This window comes from Phaseolus vulgaris, chromosome 2, assembly GCF_000499845.2.
Source record: "Phaseolus vulgaris cultivar G19833 chromosome 2, P. vulgaris v2.0, whole genome shotgun sequence".
Lineage (NCBI taxonomy): Eukaryota > Viridiplantae > Streptophyta > Magnoliopsida > Fabales > Fabaceae > Phaseolus > Phaseolus vulgaris.
The window spans coordinates 38,295,388-38,314,842 of NC_023758.2; the positions used below are offsets into that span (position 1 = coordinate 38,295,388).

The following is a 19,455-nucleotide window of genomic DNA, read 5'->3' on the forward strand; positions in this document are numbered from 1 at the left end:
TTTTCATCATCAGGTTCTCAGCCTTCAAGGCTTCATATTCTCCATCTCCCTTCTCATTTCCAACATCATAGCTATCAGGTCCATAGATGACTCCTCATTTTGGTGTTCGTTTCCCATCTTGCTTCTAGTTGTTACCATGTGGCTCCTTGATAGGTTTTTCTTTCGGCTCCACGGTGGATGCCAAAATGTTCTTGCAAATTCTAAGACCGAATCTCCCCTATCAGGTGCTCTCGGTCCGGTCTTCAGATTATCTGTGTGCCGAGTACAAATGGGGGAGGGTACCTGCAAAAACACTTTGACGATCAATTTTGTCCTAGGTAGTTTGTGAAAATCATTATCTTTTACTACGAGAACTCTACTTTATTTATAATTTTCTACTGGACCTTCTTAATATAATTACGCTGGTCCAAATCCAATGGCTCCTAACGACGTTTTAGTCATTTGTTAACTCCATATTAGTCTAATTAATCTTTTGGATGGTTACTTTCATCTATGGTCACTTATCTTGTGGGCCACTCGGATTCTCAAATCCGGATGTATCAATAATAATAATAATAATAATAATAATAATATTATTATTATTATTATTATTATTATTATTAGATAAAGTTAATAATAAGGATTAGATAGAATACGTAGTCAATGCCTAATGATTGTTGAAAGGTTCCTGATACCTTCAGAACTTTTTTTCTTCACACTTACATCTTACTCCGTCACTTACTATTATTTTAATAATTTTATAATCATACTTTTTATTATTTTTTGTTATTAAAAGTTGTATACAAGTCTTCCTACATGGAAGTATCATTTCTTTTTTCAAAAGTGTAATGTCTTGTGTTGGTTAAAATGACAAATAAGATTTAGGGTTTAGGGGGTAAACATTAGACTAAAAAAGAAAGTTCATAACAGTTTTATCTAATAATGTCAAAGTTTATATTTTTATAATGATTTCTAATATAAATTTTATTAAAAGAAACAATACTCTAAGCATTCATTAAAAGAAAAAAAAAAAAAAAAAAGAACAAAGACAGTGCATAATGAGTTTGTTGTTATGGTAGCTAGATAGCGCAAACAGAGCATCATTCACATTGCTTTAAGATCTAGAAATTATTTCCAACAAAGTCTCGAAATCCTTTGCTGCTTGGCCTTCAGGTCCAATTGCGTCTTCCACAGTCATCTTTGCCTTTCGAGCATTTTCTCTAATCTTCTTCCCCTCTTCCTGCACCAGAATTAGATTCAAGCTTTTCAGCAGTGCCTTTTTGGTGAACACCCTACCTTCTATTATCACCCCACTCTCCCAAATATCCTCTATCACTCTTCCAGATATCACTTGATCTCCAAAGAATGGCCTGCAGATCATAGGAACCCCACTCGAGACACTCTCAATCACAGAGTTAGCTCCACAGTGAGTCAAAAAAACTCCTACCGAATCGTGTGCCAAAACTTGGGTTTGGGGAGCCCAAGACACAACTTTCCCACGCATCTTGGTCCTCTCAACAAACCCATTTGGCAAACCACCCATTACACCTTCCTTTAGAGACCACAGAAATGGAAACCCACTTTCTTCCAACGCCTCTGCCACCGCTACAAGCTCAGAGGAAGGCGGTGCCACCACAGTCCCAAAGCAAACATAAACCACCGATCTAGCACTCTTGGTGTCCAACCATGATAAGCATCCACCTGAATCTTTGTCGGGCAGTGGCAACAGCGGAGAGGGAAGTGGAACAACATAAAGCAAAGACTGCAACTTGGATCTCATGTCCTGAACAAACAAAGGTGGGTCCAATTCCTCAAAGAAATTCATAACCACGGCCTTAGCTTGAGGTAGTACCTCACCCAATGAAACAAGCGTACTTGTAAATATTGTCTCCTTTTCTCCAACCACGAGCAGATCCTCTGGGGTATCTTCAACACGAATCTTGGACAAGCCGGGAAGGAAATCCAAGGTTGTGTTTGCAGCATGGTTTGAACAGTGGTGGCGTATGAAGTCGGTGTAAAAGTATAGAGAAAGTGAGCATGAATTGGGAAGCCAAACTGCAATCCAAGGAACATTGAGTGTCTGAGCCACATGGAGAGAAGAGGTCACAAAAGCATCGGCAATGATGCATGTGACTTTCTTCTTTGTGTCGGCTTCCGCAAGTTGTATTCCCTTGTGCAAGTTTTGAGCACCAGTTTTGAGAAAAAGATCAAGCTTTTGAGTTGGGTGGTTGCTTAGGACGTGACCCTCTGGGATTCCATCACTTATGCTGTAAGGCTTGATGTTGTGGGGGATGTGGGGTTTGGGGAAGAGGATTGCGTTGGATTTGTGTGTGCCAATGAATGAAAATGAAGAGTGTGGAGCCGCATGAGCTAGTTTGAGAACGAGGTTTAAGATAGGCATAAGGTGGCTGCCAAAGGGAAAAGCAATCACTGCTATGTGTTTGTTATCCATTCTCTTAGAATAATGGAAGGAAGGCAAATGGTGTTGGAATTGAGGCAATGTGGCATTTAAGGTTGCTTTAATTAATAACTGTTACCATCACCTCCATGCCTTATGTGTAAGGAGAAGTTGCACACTTACCTTGAGCTTTTAAGATGAAAACAACCACCGTTCTTACAAATTCAATACTTGAAGAGAAAGTTGAAAATATAGATAGATCTCACGGCATGTGGATACGGTAACTAGCCAACCACCCACCATTCTGACATGGTTGATGAGTAAGCCAAATCAAATAAGGAACTTTTTCCTTTTCTTTTTCAAACAATATTTTTACACGGAGACACTCGTAATAAAATATTAATATTTATAATAAAAAAATTAAAAAAAAAATCTTAATAAAAATATAATTAAAATGTAAAAAAATTAATTAAAATATTAATATTTATTAAGATGTAAGGTGTAGCACGTAAAAAAACATTTTCCTTCTCACATAATTCACACTCGGTTCCTAACTCTCCACGATACTTATCATTTCCAAAAATAAATTAGAAAGAGAAAAAAAAAACACTTTATGTATAGTGTATCATATCTTATATTTAACTTATATTTAAATATTAATATAGTGTATCATATCTTTTTTGTTTTTGTTTTTTCATCCTTATATGTTAAAAGTAATTAATAATTATTAAAAAAATATTAATTTAGTTACTGTTATTATTATTTTTTTAAAATTTTAATGTATTGTTTTAAATTCTCCTTACATAATTCATGTATAGAGAGAACAATAATAACAGTAAATTTTAGTTTTTGAAGTTGAAGTTTTCAATTCTCTAATATTTGTAACATATAGAAATACATAATTCATAACATTTAATATTTATTAACTAAAATAATTAACAGTATTTTAATAAATAAAAAATAATACGACGGACAACTAGAAACTAACTCATTCATATAAGAAAATAAAAAAATAAAATATTATAATGAAGTATAACACATCAAATAAAATTTCTAAATATTCAAAATTGAAATTTAACAAAATAACAGAAAAATCAAATTCACTTATTGGGTGAATCAAAATCACAATTTAAGTATTTTCTTAAGTTAAAATAACCTCACTAGTTTGTGTATGCACTCACTAATTAGTTTATTTAGTTAGTATACATCTAAACTTTATAAACAAATCAAACAAATTTAAGTTATGTACTGGTAGGCACCGGACGAACGCACGTGGCCGACCGGCCTTATACACTAAATGGAAACGAACGCACGTGGCCGACCGGCCGTATACACAATAAATGTAAGGGCATTTATGTGACAAGCTAAGGTGGTTAAGATACACCTCCGAAGAATAAGGAATATGCGTTTAGAGAAGATATGTTCCCCGGGTATTCCGGAGCACGACTGACAAGACATATCCATAACCACCCTGAACCCAAGGGATAGAAAGCCCATTAGGCAATCCTATAAATACTGTGCTCAAGCCAGAGAAAGGTACGTTTTCATTCACTTACGAAACTGCGCTTAGAATCTCATACTTACTTGAGCGTCGGAGTGCCTTCGCAGGTACCCTCCCCTGCCCGACCGAAGTTGATAGCCCGAAGGGACGACCGACCAAAGGAGACAGCAAGAAAGGACAGTCGACCAGAGGAGAAGAAGGTCAACACGTCAGCAATTGCACCACGTCAACCGACCGTGCCTGGGCCCCATCTCTCCACTCAGGTACAATTGGCGCCCACCGTGGGGCCGAGGCAAATCTTCAATTTTTGAAGCTATAATGGTTGCGACAAGAAACAACAACGACGCTATGGCAGAACAGATGACTATGATTCAAATCCTCCAAGCTCAGATGGAGGAACTGCGACAAAAGGGGATGGAAGACCATCGTCAACATGAAGAAGATAGACGCCTCCAAGAAGAAGATAGACGCCGCCAAGAAGAAGAAATCGCCTTATTAAGAGAGCAGAATGCACGACTCCAACAACAGGTCGATAATCCCGAACGAGAAGGCCAATCCCATATGGCCGACCGAACCGCCTCTCGCATACCTACACCTGCCAATACCAATCCTGCTTCCAGAGCTGAAACAGTCGAAAGAAAGTCAAGGAAAAGGGGTCATCCTTTTACAGACGAAATTATCACCACTCCACTTCCTGACAAATGGAGAGGCCTCGTCATTAAACTCTATGACGGCTCGACCGACCCGGACGAACACTTAAATGTCTACAAGACGCAAATGACTTTGTATACCACAGATAACAATGTGTGGTGTAAAGTATTTCCCACGTCGCTCCAGGGAGAACCTCTTACCTGGTTCACAGAGCTGCCTCCAAACTCCATTAACGATTTTGACACCCTAGCCGCAAAATTCTCCACTCAATATGCCACTAGCCGACCGCATCACATGTCCTCCATGTCTCTCCTAGCGGTACAACAAGAAAAAGGTGAATCTCTTAGAACCTTTCTAGATAGGTTCAACAAAGCATGCATGAACATCCGAGGGCTCAAACAAGAGGTTGCATTGCACCATTTGGTCTCGGCCATCCGACCGAGCCGTTTCACTGAAAGTCTCATCAAGAAACCACCTCAAGACATGGAGGACCTTCGAACTCGAGCAACCAAATTCATGCAAATCGAAGAACACATTGATTACCATCAACGGTTCAAAGCTGTCGGATTCGGAGCCCTTAAAGACCAAACCCAAAGTAAAGAAAGAGAAGTCGAAACCGAACGAACCGTCCGAACCACTCTGAGGTCCGACCGGAATAGGGGAGGCCGAATCCCCAGGTTTAACAGTTACACCCCTTTAACTGTGCCGAGAGGACGAGCCCTAGATGAAGCACTACAAACGGACCTAATCCCGACATTGAAGCAGTATCAAACACCACCGAATGCAGATACTGCTAAGCGTTGTCAATACCATCAGAATTTCGGTCACACGACCGAAGGATGTCAAGCTTTGAAGGATAAAATTGAAGAACTCATCCAAGCTGGCCATTTACGGCAGTTCGTCAAGAGGACAAGGAGTTCAAGATCCCCACCACGGAATACTGACCGTCCTTCCCGTGGTGTCGACCGGTCGTACCGTAACGATTACAAACGCCACACTGACCGTAGCCAGACTTCGCGAAAACGCAGCGAAAGCCCCGTTCGGTGTACACGCCCCCGTAGCACAAGTCCCGACCGAAACGCCCGACCTCGCCAACGAGTCCGCGAAGTCATCAACATGATTGCTGGACCCGTTAACTTGGGCGAACCGAACCACGAAACAAATTATATAGCTGGAGGATTTGCCGGTGGCGGGTGCTCAAATTCCGCCCGAAAGAAACATCTTCGTGACATCCAGTCTGCTCATGCTACCACGAGGAAGCGTCCACATATACCTCCGATTACTTTCACTGACGAAGACTTTACAGCCATAGATCCAGCCCAGGACGACCCCATGGTCATCACTGTAGAAATTGACAAGTTCGCAATTGCCAAGACTTTGGTAGATCAGGGTAGCTCGGTCGACATATTGTATTGGGACATTTTCAAGAAAATGCGCATCCCAGAAGCACATATTCAGCCCTATAACGAACAAATTGTAGGGTTCTCAGGTGAACGGGTCGATACTAAGGGGTACATAGACTTGTACACAACCTTTGGTGAGGAAGACGGCCTCCATAAAACAATAAACGTACGATACCTCCTGGTTAACGCACAAACTTCCTACAACATCCTGCTCGGTCGTCCGTCCATTAACAGATTAAAAGCCATTGTGTCCACTCCACACTTAGCCATGAAATTTCCCTCGGCTAACCACGACATTGCAACCATCCATGTCGATCAAAAAACCGCTAGGGAATGCTATGTAGCAAGTTTGAAAAGTGAGCCAACTCGACGACTCTATACAACCAATACGGACGACCGAGTCCCGCAAAAACGAGGACGTTCCCCCACACGGCGTTCTGGACGACACATGTCCCGTCGTCAAATGATAGCCCTTGTTGACCTCGACCCTCGCATGGACGATCCCCGTATGGAAGCAGGAGAAGACTTGCATCCATTCCCGCTTCGCGATGATCGCCACACTACGCACATCGGTACTTCGCTGAAACCGGACGACCGAATGGCCATCGGGACGACACTTGTTAAAAATTCCGATCTTTTCGCCTGGACGGCCGCTGATATGCCTGGCGTAGACCCACAGGTTATCACTCACCGATTATCATTGTATAGAGAAGCTAAACCAATAGCTCAAAAGAAAAGACATATAGGCGAGGAACGACGTCAAGCCGCACGTGAGGAAGCCGACAAATTGTTACAGGCTGAATTCATTCGGCAGGCCCATTACACCACATGGCTAGCCAACGTGGTTATGGTGAAGAAAGCGAACGGAAAATGGCGTATGTGTGTTGACTACACAGACCTCAATAAAGCTTGCCCAAAAGACTCGTATCCTCTGCCTACCATTGATCGTCTCGTCGACGGTGCAGCCGGGCATCACATCCTCAGCTTCCTTGATGCCTACTCTGGCTATAATCAAATCCAAATGCACCCGGCCGACCGGAAGAAGACGGCCTTCATGACTGATTCCGGCAATTTCTACTATGAAGTAATGCCCTTCGGACTCAAAAATGCCGGAGCCACTTATCAAAGACTAATGGACCACGTATTCCACGACATGATTGGTAGGAATGTTGAAGTCTATGTCGATGACATCGTCGTCAAGTCCGACTCATGCAAACAACATATTGCCGACCTAAAAGAAGTTTTTCAGGCCCTCCGCCAACACCAGATGCGACTCAATCCGGACAAGTGTGCGTTCGGCGTCAAAGGGGGGAAGTTCTTAGGTTTTATGCTAACTCATAGAGGCATAGAAGCTAACCCCGAGAAGTGCAAAGCTATCTCCGAAATGCGAAGTCCCAACTCCATTCAGGAAATTCAGAGACTTATCGGCCGACTCACCGCACTATCCAGATTTGTTCCTAAACTCGCCGAACGAACGAGGCCAATCGTCCGACTACTGAAAAAAGCATTCCGCTTCGAGTGGTCGACCGAATGTGAGGAAATTTTCCTCGATTTGAAAACTTTTTTATCAACCCCGCCGGTCATCCAGAAACCGGACGCACGAGAACCCATCATAGTCTACCTCGCCGTTTCACACGAAGCCGTCAGCTCAGTCTTAGTGCAAGAAATTAATTTTGAAGAACGGCCGGTTTACTTCGTCAGCCGCGCCCTTCATGGCGCCGAAATCCGATACCAGACGATCGAAAAGGTAGCCATGGCCCTCATCATTACCGCCCGACGAATGCGTATGTATTTTCAGAATCATCGGATTATTGTTCGGACAAATTACCCTATTGTAAAGATCCTCACTAAACCAGATTTAGCCGGACGAATGATCGGTTGGACGATCGAACTATCCGAATTCCATATTCAGTACCAACCACGCGGAGCGATCAAGTCGCAAGCTCTCGCCGACTTCGCAGCTGAACTCACTACTTCTTCAGCCGAGACCGAACATTCATCATGGATCTTATATGTTGATGGCTCCTCGAACGAGAGGTCGTGCGGCGCTGGAGTTGTTTTGGAAGGCCCCGGCGAGATTGTCATCGAGCAAGCCCTCAAATTCGACTTCAAAGCTTCAAACAACCAGGCCGAATATGAAGCCATATTAGCCGGTCTACGTCTCGCTCAAGAATTAGAAATCACTAAGTTAATTTGCAAAAGTGATTCCCGGCTTGTCATCGGTCAGCTTAACGACGAATATGAAGTCCGAGAAAGCTTTTTACAGCGATACTATCACTTAGTCAAACAGTCGATGAGCACCTTTTCTGAAATTTCTATGCAGCACGTTCGACGCGATCACAATACCTGCACGGACGCCTTGTCCCGGTTAGCAACCACGAAGTGTAAAGGAATGCATCGGTCGGTCATCCATGTTACGCTTGCACGCCCAAGCATCGACCTACAGGAATGCCTGACGACCGACACAGAATCTACTTGGATTACCCCAATCAAGCAATATTTACTCGACGGCACATGTAGTCCTCTCGGCGAAAAAACCATGAAGCTGCAGGCCGCCCGTTTTGTCTTAATCGGCGACGACCTTTATCGCCGAGGTTATACCCAACCACTCCTTAAATGTTTGACACCAGACCAAGCTTCCTATGTCATCCAAGAGTTGCACGAAGGAATTTGCGGAACTCACTCCGGCGCACGGACAATGGCTGCCAAAGTATTCCGGGCTGGATACTACTGGCCGACCGTCCAAGGTGACTGCACCAATTTCGTACAAAAATGTCTTAAATGCCAAGAGTTTGGCACTTTGTCCCATCAAAAGCCTGAGGAACTCCATTTTATGTTATCACCTTGGCCGTTCGTCCAATGGGGTATGGACATCATTGGTCCTTTCGCCCCCGGTAAAGGCCAGTGTAAATTCTTACTAGTCGGAATTGATTACTTCACCAAGTGGATCGAAGCCGAGCCCCTGACTGCAATCACCGCCCGCAATGTTCAAAATTTCGTATGGAAAAATATCGTTTGCCGCTTCGGGCTTCCACAAATCATCATCACCGATAACGGTCGGCAATTCACCGACCGAACGTTAGCTGAATTTTACGAGAAGCTCCACATCAAACACATCGCTAGTTCAGTCGAACATCCGCAAACAAACGGACAGGCAGAAGCTGGAAACAAAGTTATTTTGAACGAACTGAAGAAACGTCTCGGCCCAGCAAAGGGCAACTGGACTGAAGAACTCTTAGAAGTATTATGGGCATATCGCTGTACTCCTCAGACGACTACACAAGAAACGCCGTACAGCCTAACGTATGGCACCGAAGCTATGATCCCCGTCGAAATTGGCGAACCCTCTCTCCGCCGGCAAACCCTTGATCTTGATCTAAACAAGGAAAGCCTCTCGGTCGGTCTCGATCTCATCAACGAACTCCGGGACAAGTGTAGAATTAGAGAAGAAGCATGCAAAATTCGGGCGGCCAGACGATACAACTCCAAAGTTAAACCAAGATTGTTCCACAAAGGCGACTTAGTATGGCGAATGCGGAGCAGCGCACGGAAGGAAGGAGGCAAGTTCTCCAACAATTGGGAAGGACCTTTCCGCATAGCTGATACGGCAGCCGGTGGAGCCTATTATTTAGAATATTTATCTGGGAAGGAAATACCGAGAACGTGGAATGCCACACATCTCAAATTTTATTACAGTTGAACTCTTTCCTCGCTCAGTCGGTTTTTCCCTAAGGAGGGTTTACGACCGGAAAGGTTTTAACAAGGCACTAAATTAAAATCCACATCTCCTAGTCCTTTACTCAATTCATATCTCGTTCGGCATCAGAATTATTACTTTAACGTAATAATAATTATTTATGCCTCGTTCGGCATCAGAATTTATCGGATTTATATATGCCTCGTTCGGCATCAGAATTATTACTTTTTACGTAGTCAGAATTTTATATGCCTCGTTCGGCATCAGAATTATTACTTTAACGTAATAATAATTATTTATGCCTCGTTCGGCATCAGAATTTATCGGATTTATATATGCCTCGTTCGGCATCTGAATTATTACAACGTAATCAGAATTATTTATGCCTCGTTCGGCATCAGAATTATTCACTTATTTATGCCTCGTTCGGCATCAGAATTATATTATTACCTCAACGTAATCATAATTATTATGCCACGTTCGGCATCCGAATTATTTACTCAATCTTATGCCTCGTTCGGCATCAGAATTTATCGGATTTATATATGCCTCGTTCGGCATCTGAATTATTACAACGTAATCAGAATTATTTATGTCACGTTCGGCATCAGAATTATTTACTCAATCTGATGCCTCGTTCGGCATCTGAATTATTACCTCAACGTAATCAGAATTATTTATGCCACGTTCGGCATCAGAATTATTTACTCAATCTTATGCCTCGTTCGACATCTGAATTATTACCTTAACGTAATCAGAATTATTATGCCACGTTCGGCATCCGAATTATTTACTCAATCTTATGCCTCGTTCGGCATCTGAATTATTACCTTAACGTAATCAGACTTTTTTATGCCACGTTCGGCATCAGAATTATTCACTTATTTATGCCTCGTTCGGCATCAGAATTATTCACTTATTTATGCCTCGTTCGGCATCAGAATTATATTATTACCTCAACGTAATCATAATTATTATGCCACGTTCGGCATCCGAATTATTTACTCAATCTTATGCCTCGTTCGGCATCTGCATTATTACCTTAACGTAATCAGACTTTTTTATGCCACGTTCGGCATCAGAATTATTCACTTATTTATGCCTCGTTCGGCATCAGAATTATTCACTTATTTATGCCTCGTTCGGCATCAGAATTATATTATTACCTCAACGTAATCATAATTATTATGCCACGTTCGGCATCCGAATTATTTACTCAATCTTATGCCTCGTTCGGCATCTGAATTATTACCTTAACGTAATCAGACTTTTTTATGCCACGTTCGGCATCAGAATTATTCACTTATTTATGCCTCGTTCGGCATCAGAATTATTCACTTATTTATGCCTCGTTCAGCATCAGAATTATCTTATTACTAATGTAATCAGAATTATTTATGCCTCGTCCGGCATTAGAATTATCTTATTACTTTAATGTAATCAGAATTATTTATGCAAGTGTGCATTGCCCACATGTCGGGTCCAGCAATTTTCTATGCCACATTGTTCATTAACTCTTCAAAAGAGGCGTCAGGCTGTGGGCCAGGGGTCTCCCCCTCGGCCTCCTCATTTAAATTATCATCGGGGTTGATCGGCACCAGCTTTCCATCAACTATTATTTTTTTTGTCGTACTGGTCGTCCTCCAGGGGTGCTCCATGCAGGCAGGCCGCTTGTCCGATGCCTAACCAAAAATATTCTTCGCTAATGCGAACGTCCCGTCATTCCGTTAAATTTAATGTCTGACAACTCGAAAGGCACAACAATTATTACGACTCTTCGGCTTTTATTCACCTCGAGCCTGGGGGGCAAGTGTACTGGTAGGCACCGGACGAACGCACGTGGCCGACCGGCCTTATACACTAAATGGAAACGAACGCACGTGGCCGACCGGCCGTATACACAATAAATGTAAGGGCATTTATGTGACAAGCTAAGGTGGTTAAGATACACCTCCGAAGAATAAGGAATATGCGTTTAGAGAAGATATGTTCCCCGGGTATTCCGGAGCACGACTGACAAGACATATCCATAACCACCCTGAGCCCAAGGGATAGAAAGCCCATTAGGCAATCCTATAAATACTGTGCTCAAGCCAGAGAAAGGTACGTTTTCATTCACTTACGAAACTGCGCTTAGAATCTCATACTTACTTGAGCGTCGGAGTGCCTTCGCAGGTACCCTCCCCCGCCCGACCGAAGTTGATAGCCCGAAGGGACGACCGACCAAAGGAGACAGCAAGAAAGGACAGTCGACCAGAGGAGAAGAAGGTCAACACGTCAGCAATTGCACCACGTCAACCGACCGTGCCTGGGCCCCATCTCTCCACTCAGGTACAAGTTATATAATTATTAAATTAAAATTATCTGTAATTTCGTTATTGTAAGTATGATTCTTTACTTCATATTATGAAACATTGAAGCCTTGGTGCTTTTATATTTGAGGAATCCATTCTAAAAGAACTTTGAGAATTGAAAATTTAGTTTTGTATGTGTGTTGTGTCTTTTTTTATTTGAATGTATTTTTTTTTATTTGGTTCATCTTATAAATGCTTTAGATATTTGATTTACGTCTTTGTTAGAACATTTTTATCATTAAATTAAGGATTATTTTAATTGGTTAAAAGATGATTTAATCTATTAAAATGTTGTTAAATAAAGTCCTTAAAAGACAGTAATTGATATTTTAATTGATTATTATTGATTTAATCAATTGATATTACTTAAAATTCTAATTAGTTTTGCGAGAGTCAAAAGGATTAGAGAATGAGTCTTCTCTTGAATTCTCGAAACAAACTCCTTTAAATATGCAATCAATCGGAAAGAATCATCTAGACTCTATGTTCCTTCAATAGAGTTCCCATCCAATGCACCACAAATTAAAAATGTATTTCACGTAAACTTCCCAATCTTGATTGCATTTATCATCTTCTAAAAGATTTTCTTCACAAAAAAAAAAAGGAACAAACAAATGAGACTGATCTTTATTAAGGACCAACCACCTACGTATGTGAAACATATTATAACTAAAACTTTGATATCAGTTTGTTGGGTATCTCAGATCAAGAGGTTCATACAGAATTCACAATAATACGAATTCACAATAATACTAGATGGACTAGTGAATGTCAAACAAAAAACGTGTATGGAAAGAACAAAGATACAATGTGATGAGGAGAAATTATATATCTATTGATTTGTTCTTGATAAACACATACAATAACATAATACAAAGATTATATAAGTAACATACTTAAATAGGAAATGATGAATTACAAAGAAAGATTAATATGAATTATACAATCATGTATTGGTCAATTTTCTCAAGTGTTAGTTAGATTCTATATTGTAACTAACTCTATAACCAAATAACCAATTAAACAAAATAACTATCTAATAATAGCTAAAGAAAAATGTTGAAGCTTCAAAAGATAAACAAATACCATTAGACATAGTCTATCATAGGCTTCAACCAAACCATGTCATTAAGAGATCCATCAAACAAAGACTGCATAAGATGACACAATGTATTCTAACAAGATAGGTCGGTTTCATACTTTCATACTAGTACTTTAGAGAGGCTTGTACAAAATTCTCTCTATAGGTTTTCTTATTCCTTAGTTGTTACCATGATCCAATTCTTCTTTTTGACCACTTTTTTTCCTTTACTATCTACTCCTTTAAGTAGAGGTGGAAGGAGAAGTTTTTAAACTGCTTGTCATGAGCCATTATGTTGTTTCTTGGAGGTGTTTTACAGAATTATCCTTTAGTCTTACCACTTGCATAGCTCCATGTTGTATGATGAAAGGTTTAAGGTAAGGTTAGATGTTAGGGAAAAAGTTTTGCTACCATGAGATGAATAATCGTTGGATGATATCTAGTGGAAGGTTAGAGTAAGGGTTGGAAGTTTGGATTTGTAGTCTCTAGAGGAAGTTGACAGATGACTCTTCTCAGTTCAGGTTTAGGGAAAATTGGGAGATGAGGATGATCCAAATTTAGGTAAGATGAAAATGTATTAGGCATTACAGGGGATGTGTTAGCAAAAATACAACACCCTAAATATTTTTATTATATACTAAAACAAAACAACCCTAGTGTTTGGAATACATGAAATAGTTGTGTCTAACAAACGTTGAACGTATTACAAATGCATATATTTCGTTTGACATACCATAAAGCCAAGTTCCATTTCGTATAGGAACAAACTAAGACTTCAAGCTGAGACACATGAAGAATATTCCAAAACTTAAGTATGAAGAAATAGGGAATGTCTTCTACGTTTGTCTCAAGAAGATCCACATCAAGTAACAATGTTCAAAAATACCTTGGAATATGAACTAAAGTTGAAATGGCCATCAACTTCTCTGATACGACTAGTTTCAACTTTGGTTGAGTTGCCTATCTTATATAGTGTGCACTTTTAACCAATGTTTAATGTAAAAAGATTTGCTACCAAAGAAGATATGTGTTACCCGATATGAAAGAGATGACATAAAGAAGAGAAGATAGTTTAATGTTTCTTAACATAAGAGTTCATCACACAATGGTGAAAAAGAAAGAAGAGAGTAATAACTAATTATTATTAATTTATTTAATAATAATTAATTATTTTTATTTTTAAAATTAATTTTTATTTAAAGATTTTCCAATAATTTCAAGTAATTAAATTATTTTTATATTAGATTTATGATGTTTTGATAATAAGCCAAATTTCTATTCAAAGAAAGTCAGGAGTGGATAGCTCCACGTGGCAATATATTAAGAGTTAAATATTTCCATTCTTATATATATGATTACTATAATATTAATGATAATTGTTATTATTATTATAAATAAAGGAAACCAGCATTGAGAAATTGAGAAGTTTTGTAGTGATTATCTTGTTTTAGAAATGTTAGAAAAGTCTTGTTTTGATTAAAATGAAATTTAAAAGAAGTATTGGAGATCCGAGTCGTCCGAATAACGGTTACAGTGCATGAACGTGTTTGGCAGAATTTGGACGATGGGCCATTTCCAAATCAACATTTTCCTTCACTCGTCTTCAACGTTCTGCCCTCTAAGCTACCTCCAGTTAGCCATTGATGTCAAACTCCATGGAACACAAACATGTTGCAGTCTTTCCTTTCCCCTTTGGTACCCACTCTTTGCCTCTTTTTAACCTTGTCCTAAAACTAGCTCAAGCCTCCCCAAACTGTTCCTTCTCATTCATTTCCACAGAGAAATCTAACTCATCCCATTTCCCAAAACCTTACATCCCAGATAACATCAAGCCCTACACCATAAGTGATGGAATCCCTTCGGGTCATGAAGCTCTCGCCAACCACCCAATTGAAAAAGTTAATCTTTTTCTCCAAACTGGTCCTCAGAACTTACATAAGGGTATAAAAATGGCGCAAGCATACACAAAGAAGAGAGTTACCTGCATCATTGCCGATGCTTTTTTATCCTATTCTTTCTTCGTGTCTCAGACCATCAATGTTCCTTGGATTGCATTTTGGCCTCCCATCTCATGCTCACTTTCTGTATATTTTTACATTGACTTGATACTTGAGATTGCACACCGTGCTGGAAATGTAACCTTGGATTCGGTTCCCGGTATGTCTAAGATACGTATTGAAGATATGCCACAGGACCTGCTTATTTCAGGAAGAAAACAGACGGTGTTTTCAAGGACACTGATTTCAGTAGGTAAGGTGCTACCTCAAGCTAAGGCAGTAGTTATGAATTTCTTTGAGGAGTTAGACCCACCTTTGTTCATTCAGGACATGAGATCCAAATTGCGGTCTTTACTTTACGTTGCTCCACTTTCTACCCCGCTATGGCCAACATCTCCCACGGATTCAAGCGGTTGCTTGCCATGGTTGGATACCATGAGGTCTAAATCAGTGATTTATCTTTGCTTTGGGACTGTGGTGGGACTGCCTCCGCAAGAGGTTGAGGAGTTGGCAGGGGCATTGGAAGAAAGTAACATCCCGTTTCTGTGGTCTCGCTTGGAAGGTGTAGTGGGTGCTTTGCCAAATGGGTTTGTTGAGAGGACCAAGATGCTTGGGAAAATAGTGTCTTGGGCTCCACAAGTCCAAGTTTTGGCACATGATTCGGTGGGAGTTTTTGTGTCAAACTGTGGAGCTAGCTCTTTGATGGAGAGTGTTTATGGAGGGGTTCCTATGATCTGCAGGCCTTTCTTTGGAGATCAAGGGATTGCTGCAAGAGTGGTGGAGGATGTTTGGGAGATTGGAGTGGGAATGGAAGGTAAGGTGTTCACCAAAAAAGGATTCCTTGAAAGCTTGAATCTGATTATGGGGACGGAAAAGGGAAAGAAGTTCAGAGAGAATGCTCTTAAGATGAAACGGGCTGTGCAAGATGCAGCTAGGCCGGAAGGGAAATCAACACAAGATTTCAACACTTTGCTGGAAATAGTTTCTACATCTTAAAATATGCCAAACTTAATTGCTACCAATAATTTCAGTTGCATTATTGCATTTAGCCAAGTTATAAAGGAAAAATTTTACAATGCTGTCATCGTTACAGACATAAATAAATTGTTAAGAGTCGTTTAATTTAGCCTTTTTCTATTATATCGCGCGTATTTTTTTAATAGGAATCTCTATTCTTTTTAATTCAAATTTGATGAAGTACAAGTTTAGAAGTTTAGAGAATAGCAAATAGTTAAATACAACATTTTGTGTGTAATCGGCCAAAATTTAGGGTTGTCAATAGTTTTCTAGAGTTTTCATTTTATTAGTGAGAAAGTGTTTTTCAAGTAAAAATAATATTTAAAAACCAATGATAATGTATTCTTTTAAATATTTGATCATGCTTATCTCAAAATTAAAATATAATAACGTAAATAAATTAATAGTGTCTAATCAGTGTCAATTATTTTAAAAATGAGTTCAAGAAATTGAATTTTCTTTTTAGAAATAATTATTTTGATTCTTTCACATATATATTTGAGATATAACTAATTTATAAATTGATATCTAATTAGTTATCAAAGTTTTAGCTACCACTTATTTTAGATTTTAAACTTGATAGATGAAACTTTGGTAACTAACTAGATATCAATCTAGAAACTAGCTTATAAATTGGTATATAATTAGTAAATTTTAGCTATCAACTACTTTAAATGTTAAACTTGTTACCTAAAACTTTGGTAACTAATTAGATGTCAATCTAGAAATCATTTATTAATAACAAAAATTACTTTATATATCAATAATTTTTTTTATTATTTAATTTAGTCAATATAGTAAAAAGTTAGACTCTATTTAATGATTTTCTTATAATGTTTTAAGAGGCTGAATTAAACTTAAATTTGAATATTATGGTATCAAAAACATTCATAATCGATATTTAATTGAATCTATTGTGTCATTCGTTATTGAATCTATTGCTACATTCGATATTCTTGGTGTGAATACTTGATATTCTCACGCGAAGTGATATTTTAAAGATCTCACATCGATTATGACCAAATTATAATGTATAAATAAATACAAATATTAATTTAGTAAACTAGTTTAAAGAGATGTTGATAAACTTACATTTCATTAACATAATATTCTTTGTGTAAAATTTTATTCCTACCATACTAGTCTCATATATATTGGTGTGTGCCTTTTGTAGAAAATTGTGTGTATTAATAAATTGAGTAATTACTTTAGATAGATTAAAAAAGTTTAATGGGAAAATATTTGGTGTACAAAATTATTTCTAATAATTTCTATTTTAAAATTCTTTAAAAAATATTATATTATTACTTATATGAATATTTTATATTTTATTATATATGAATATTCTTTTAAGATGTTATAAATAATTTTTTAGTCTTATGAATATGTTCCTATGATATTATATATGAGTATATTTTATATTATATTACTACATATCAATATTTTTTTTCGGTCCACTTGCTCCACTTATCATATAACTGTTTTCTAAACCTGCTTTGTTATAGCACATTCACTTGTTCTGGCAACCAGACAAAGTTACTTACAATATATGCTTCAAGTCTCCAACTATAATAAGAGAGAGATGTGTGACATTAACGTAGTAGGCTTTTTTTGGCTACATGTTAAATGCACTAGCAATTTTTTTACACCCAATGAGTTATTGAATATGAGCATCAACCCAAGTGTTAATCCTACTTTATCTCATAATGATACCAACAATTTGACATTTTATATTATGAAGCATTTCAATTGGTAAGTAGTTTTCCGGTATTTTAAAATTTGCTTGTATTTTCAGGAATCATCTTATTAAAATTTCATGACATCTCATTGCCTTCCCATGAATATGTCTCTATTGCTGCTCAAAGAGAAACATGATACTAAACATGATACTAAAGAGAAACTGTTACATTGGAAGATGTGTAATTAGTATTGGGTTTACCTGTTATGGAGAGGTTGTCATTGGGATCACCGACAATGAAGTCAAACTTTGAAGTCAAAGACACTGACGATGACATTCCACCTCCGCCCCCTACTACCGTTACATTCGAACAACGACCACTATTACGAAGTGGATTTTAAGCCTAACTCAACCCCATAAAACCAGCTCATGAAGTTGAGGTTTACACCCACTTATATACAATGAAAGGCTCTAATCTCTAGTCGATGTGGGATCTCCAACACACCCCCCTCACGCCGAGACTGCCAACTCATGCGTGGGACTATATATTATGGGTGGTCCGATAGCGGCCCAATAGCGGGTAGCCTGATAAGCCCAACAAATACTCGCTAGGATAGGCTCGAAATGGCTTTGATACCATATTACAAAAGTGGACTTTAAGCCTAACTCAACCCCATAAAACCGGCTCATAGGATTAAGGTTTGCACCCACTTATATACAATGAAATGCTCTAATCTCTAGTCGATGTGGGATCTCCAACACACCCCCCTCACGCCGAGACTACTAACTCGTGCGTGGGACTATATATTATGGGTGGTCCGATAGTGACCCGATAGCGGGTGGCACGATAGGCTCAACAAATACTCGCTAGGATAGGCTCGAAAACATGCTCTGATACCATATTACGAAGTGGACTTTAAGCCTAACTCAACCCCATAAAACCGGCTCATAGGGTTGAGGTTTGCACCCACTTATATACAATGAAAGGCTCTAATCTCTAGTCGATGTGGGATCTCCAACACACCCCCTTCACGCCGAGACTGCCAACTCGTGCGTGTGACTATATATTATGGGTGGTCCGATAGCGGGTGGCACGATAGGCCCAACACAAACACTCGCTAGGATAGGCTTGAAATGGCTCTGATACCATATTACGAAGTGGACTTTAAGCCTAACTCAACCCCATAAAACCGGCTCATGAAGTTGAGGTTTACACCCACTTATATACAATGAAAGGCTCTAATCTCTAGTCGATGTGGGATCTCCAACACACCCCCCTCACGCCGAGACTGCCAACTCATGCGTGGGACTATATGTTATGGGTGGTCCGATAGCGGGTGGCCTGATAAGCCCAACAAATACTCGCTAGGATAGGCTCGAAATGGCTTTGATACCATATTACGAAGTGGACTTTAAGCCTAACTCAACCCCATAAAACCGGTTCATAGGGTTGAGGTTTGCACCCACTTATATACAATGAAAGACTTTAATCTCTAGTCGATGTGGGATCTCCAACAGCCACAAGGATGACTACGAAAAAGACCACCCCGTGGCACAACTTCTCATAGATGACAACTTTTCCTACATTTCTATTTTTTAATCATGTATAAATTGTACTTATTTATCATTTTATAAATATTGTTTAAAACTACCCCTTTTATTTATAATTGTATCAACTATAAACACTACTTCACAAACA

General features: G+C 39.2%; 2 protein-coding genes across 2 annotated transcripts; one reads left to right on the plus strand and one right to left on the minus strand.

Annotated features, from left to right (window-relative positions):
• Positions 1-909: 909 nt before the first annotated feature.
• LOC137811901 (anthocyanidin 3-O-glucosyltransferase 7-like) lies at positions 910-2,732 on the minus strand. The gene has a single exon (XM_068613763.1). It carries the CDS (start codon positions 2,429-2,431, stop codon positions 1,094-1,096), a length of 1,338 nt encoding a protein of 445 aa, XP_068469864.1. The 5' UTR covers positions 2,432-2,732; the 3' UTR covers positions 910-1,093.
• Positions 2,733-14,535: 11,803 nt separating this feature from the next.
• LOC137811902 (anthocyanidin 3-O-glucosyltransferase 7-like) lies at positions 14,536-16,131 on the plus strand. Its single transcript, XM_068613764.1, has one exon. It carries the CDS (start codon positions 14,708-14,710, stop codon positions 16,055-16,057), a length of 1,350 nt encoding a protein of 449 aa, XP_068469865.1. The 5' UTR covers positions 14,536-14,707; the 3' UTR covers positions 16,058-16,131.
• The last annotated feature ends 3,324 nt before the right edge of the window (positions 16,132-19,455 follow it).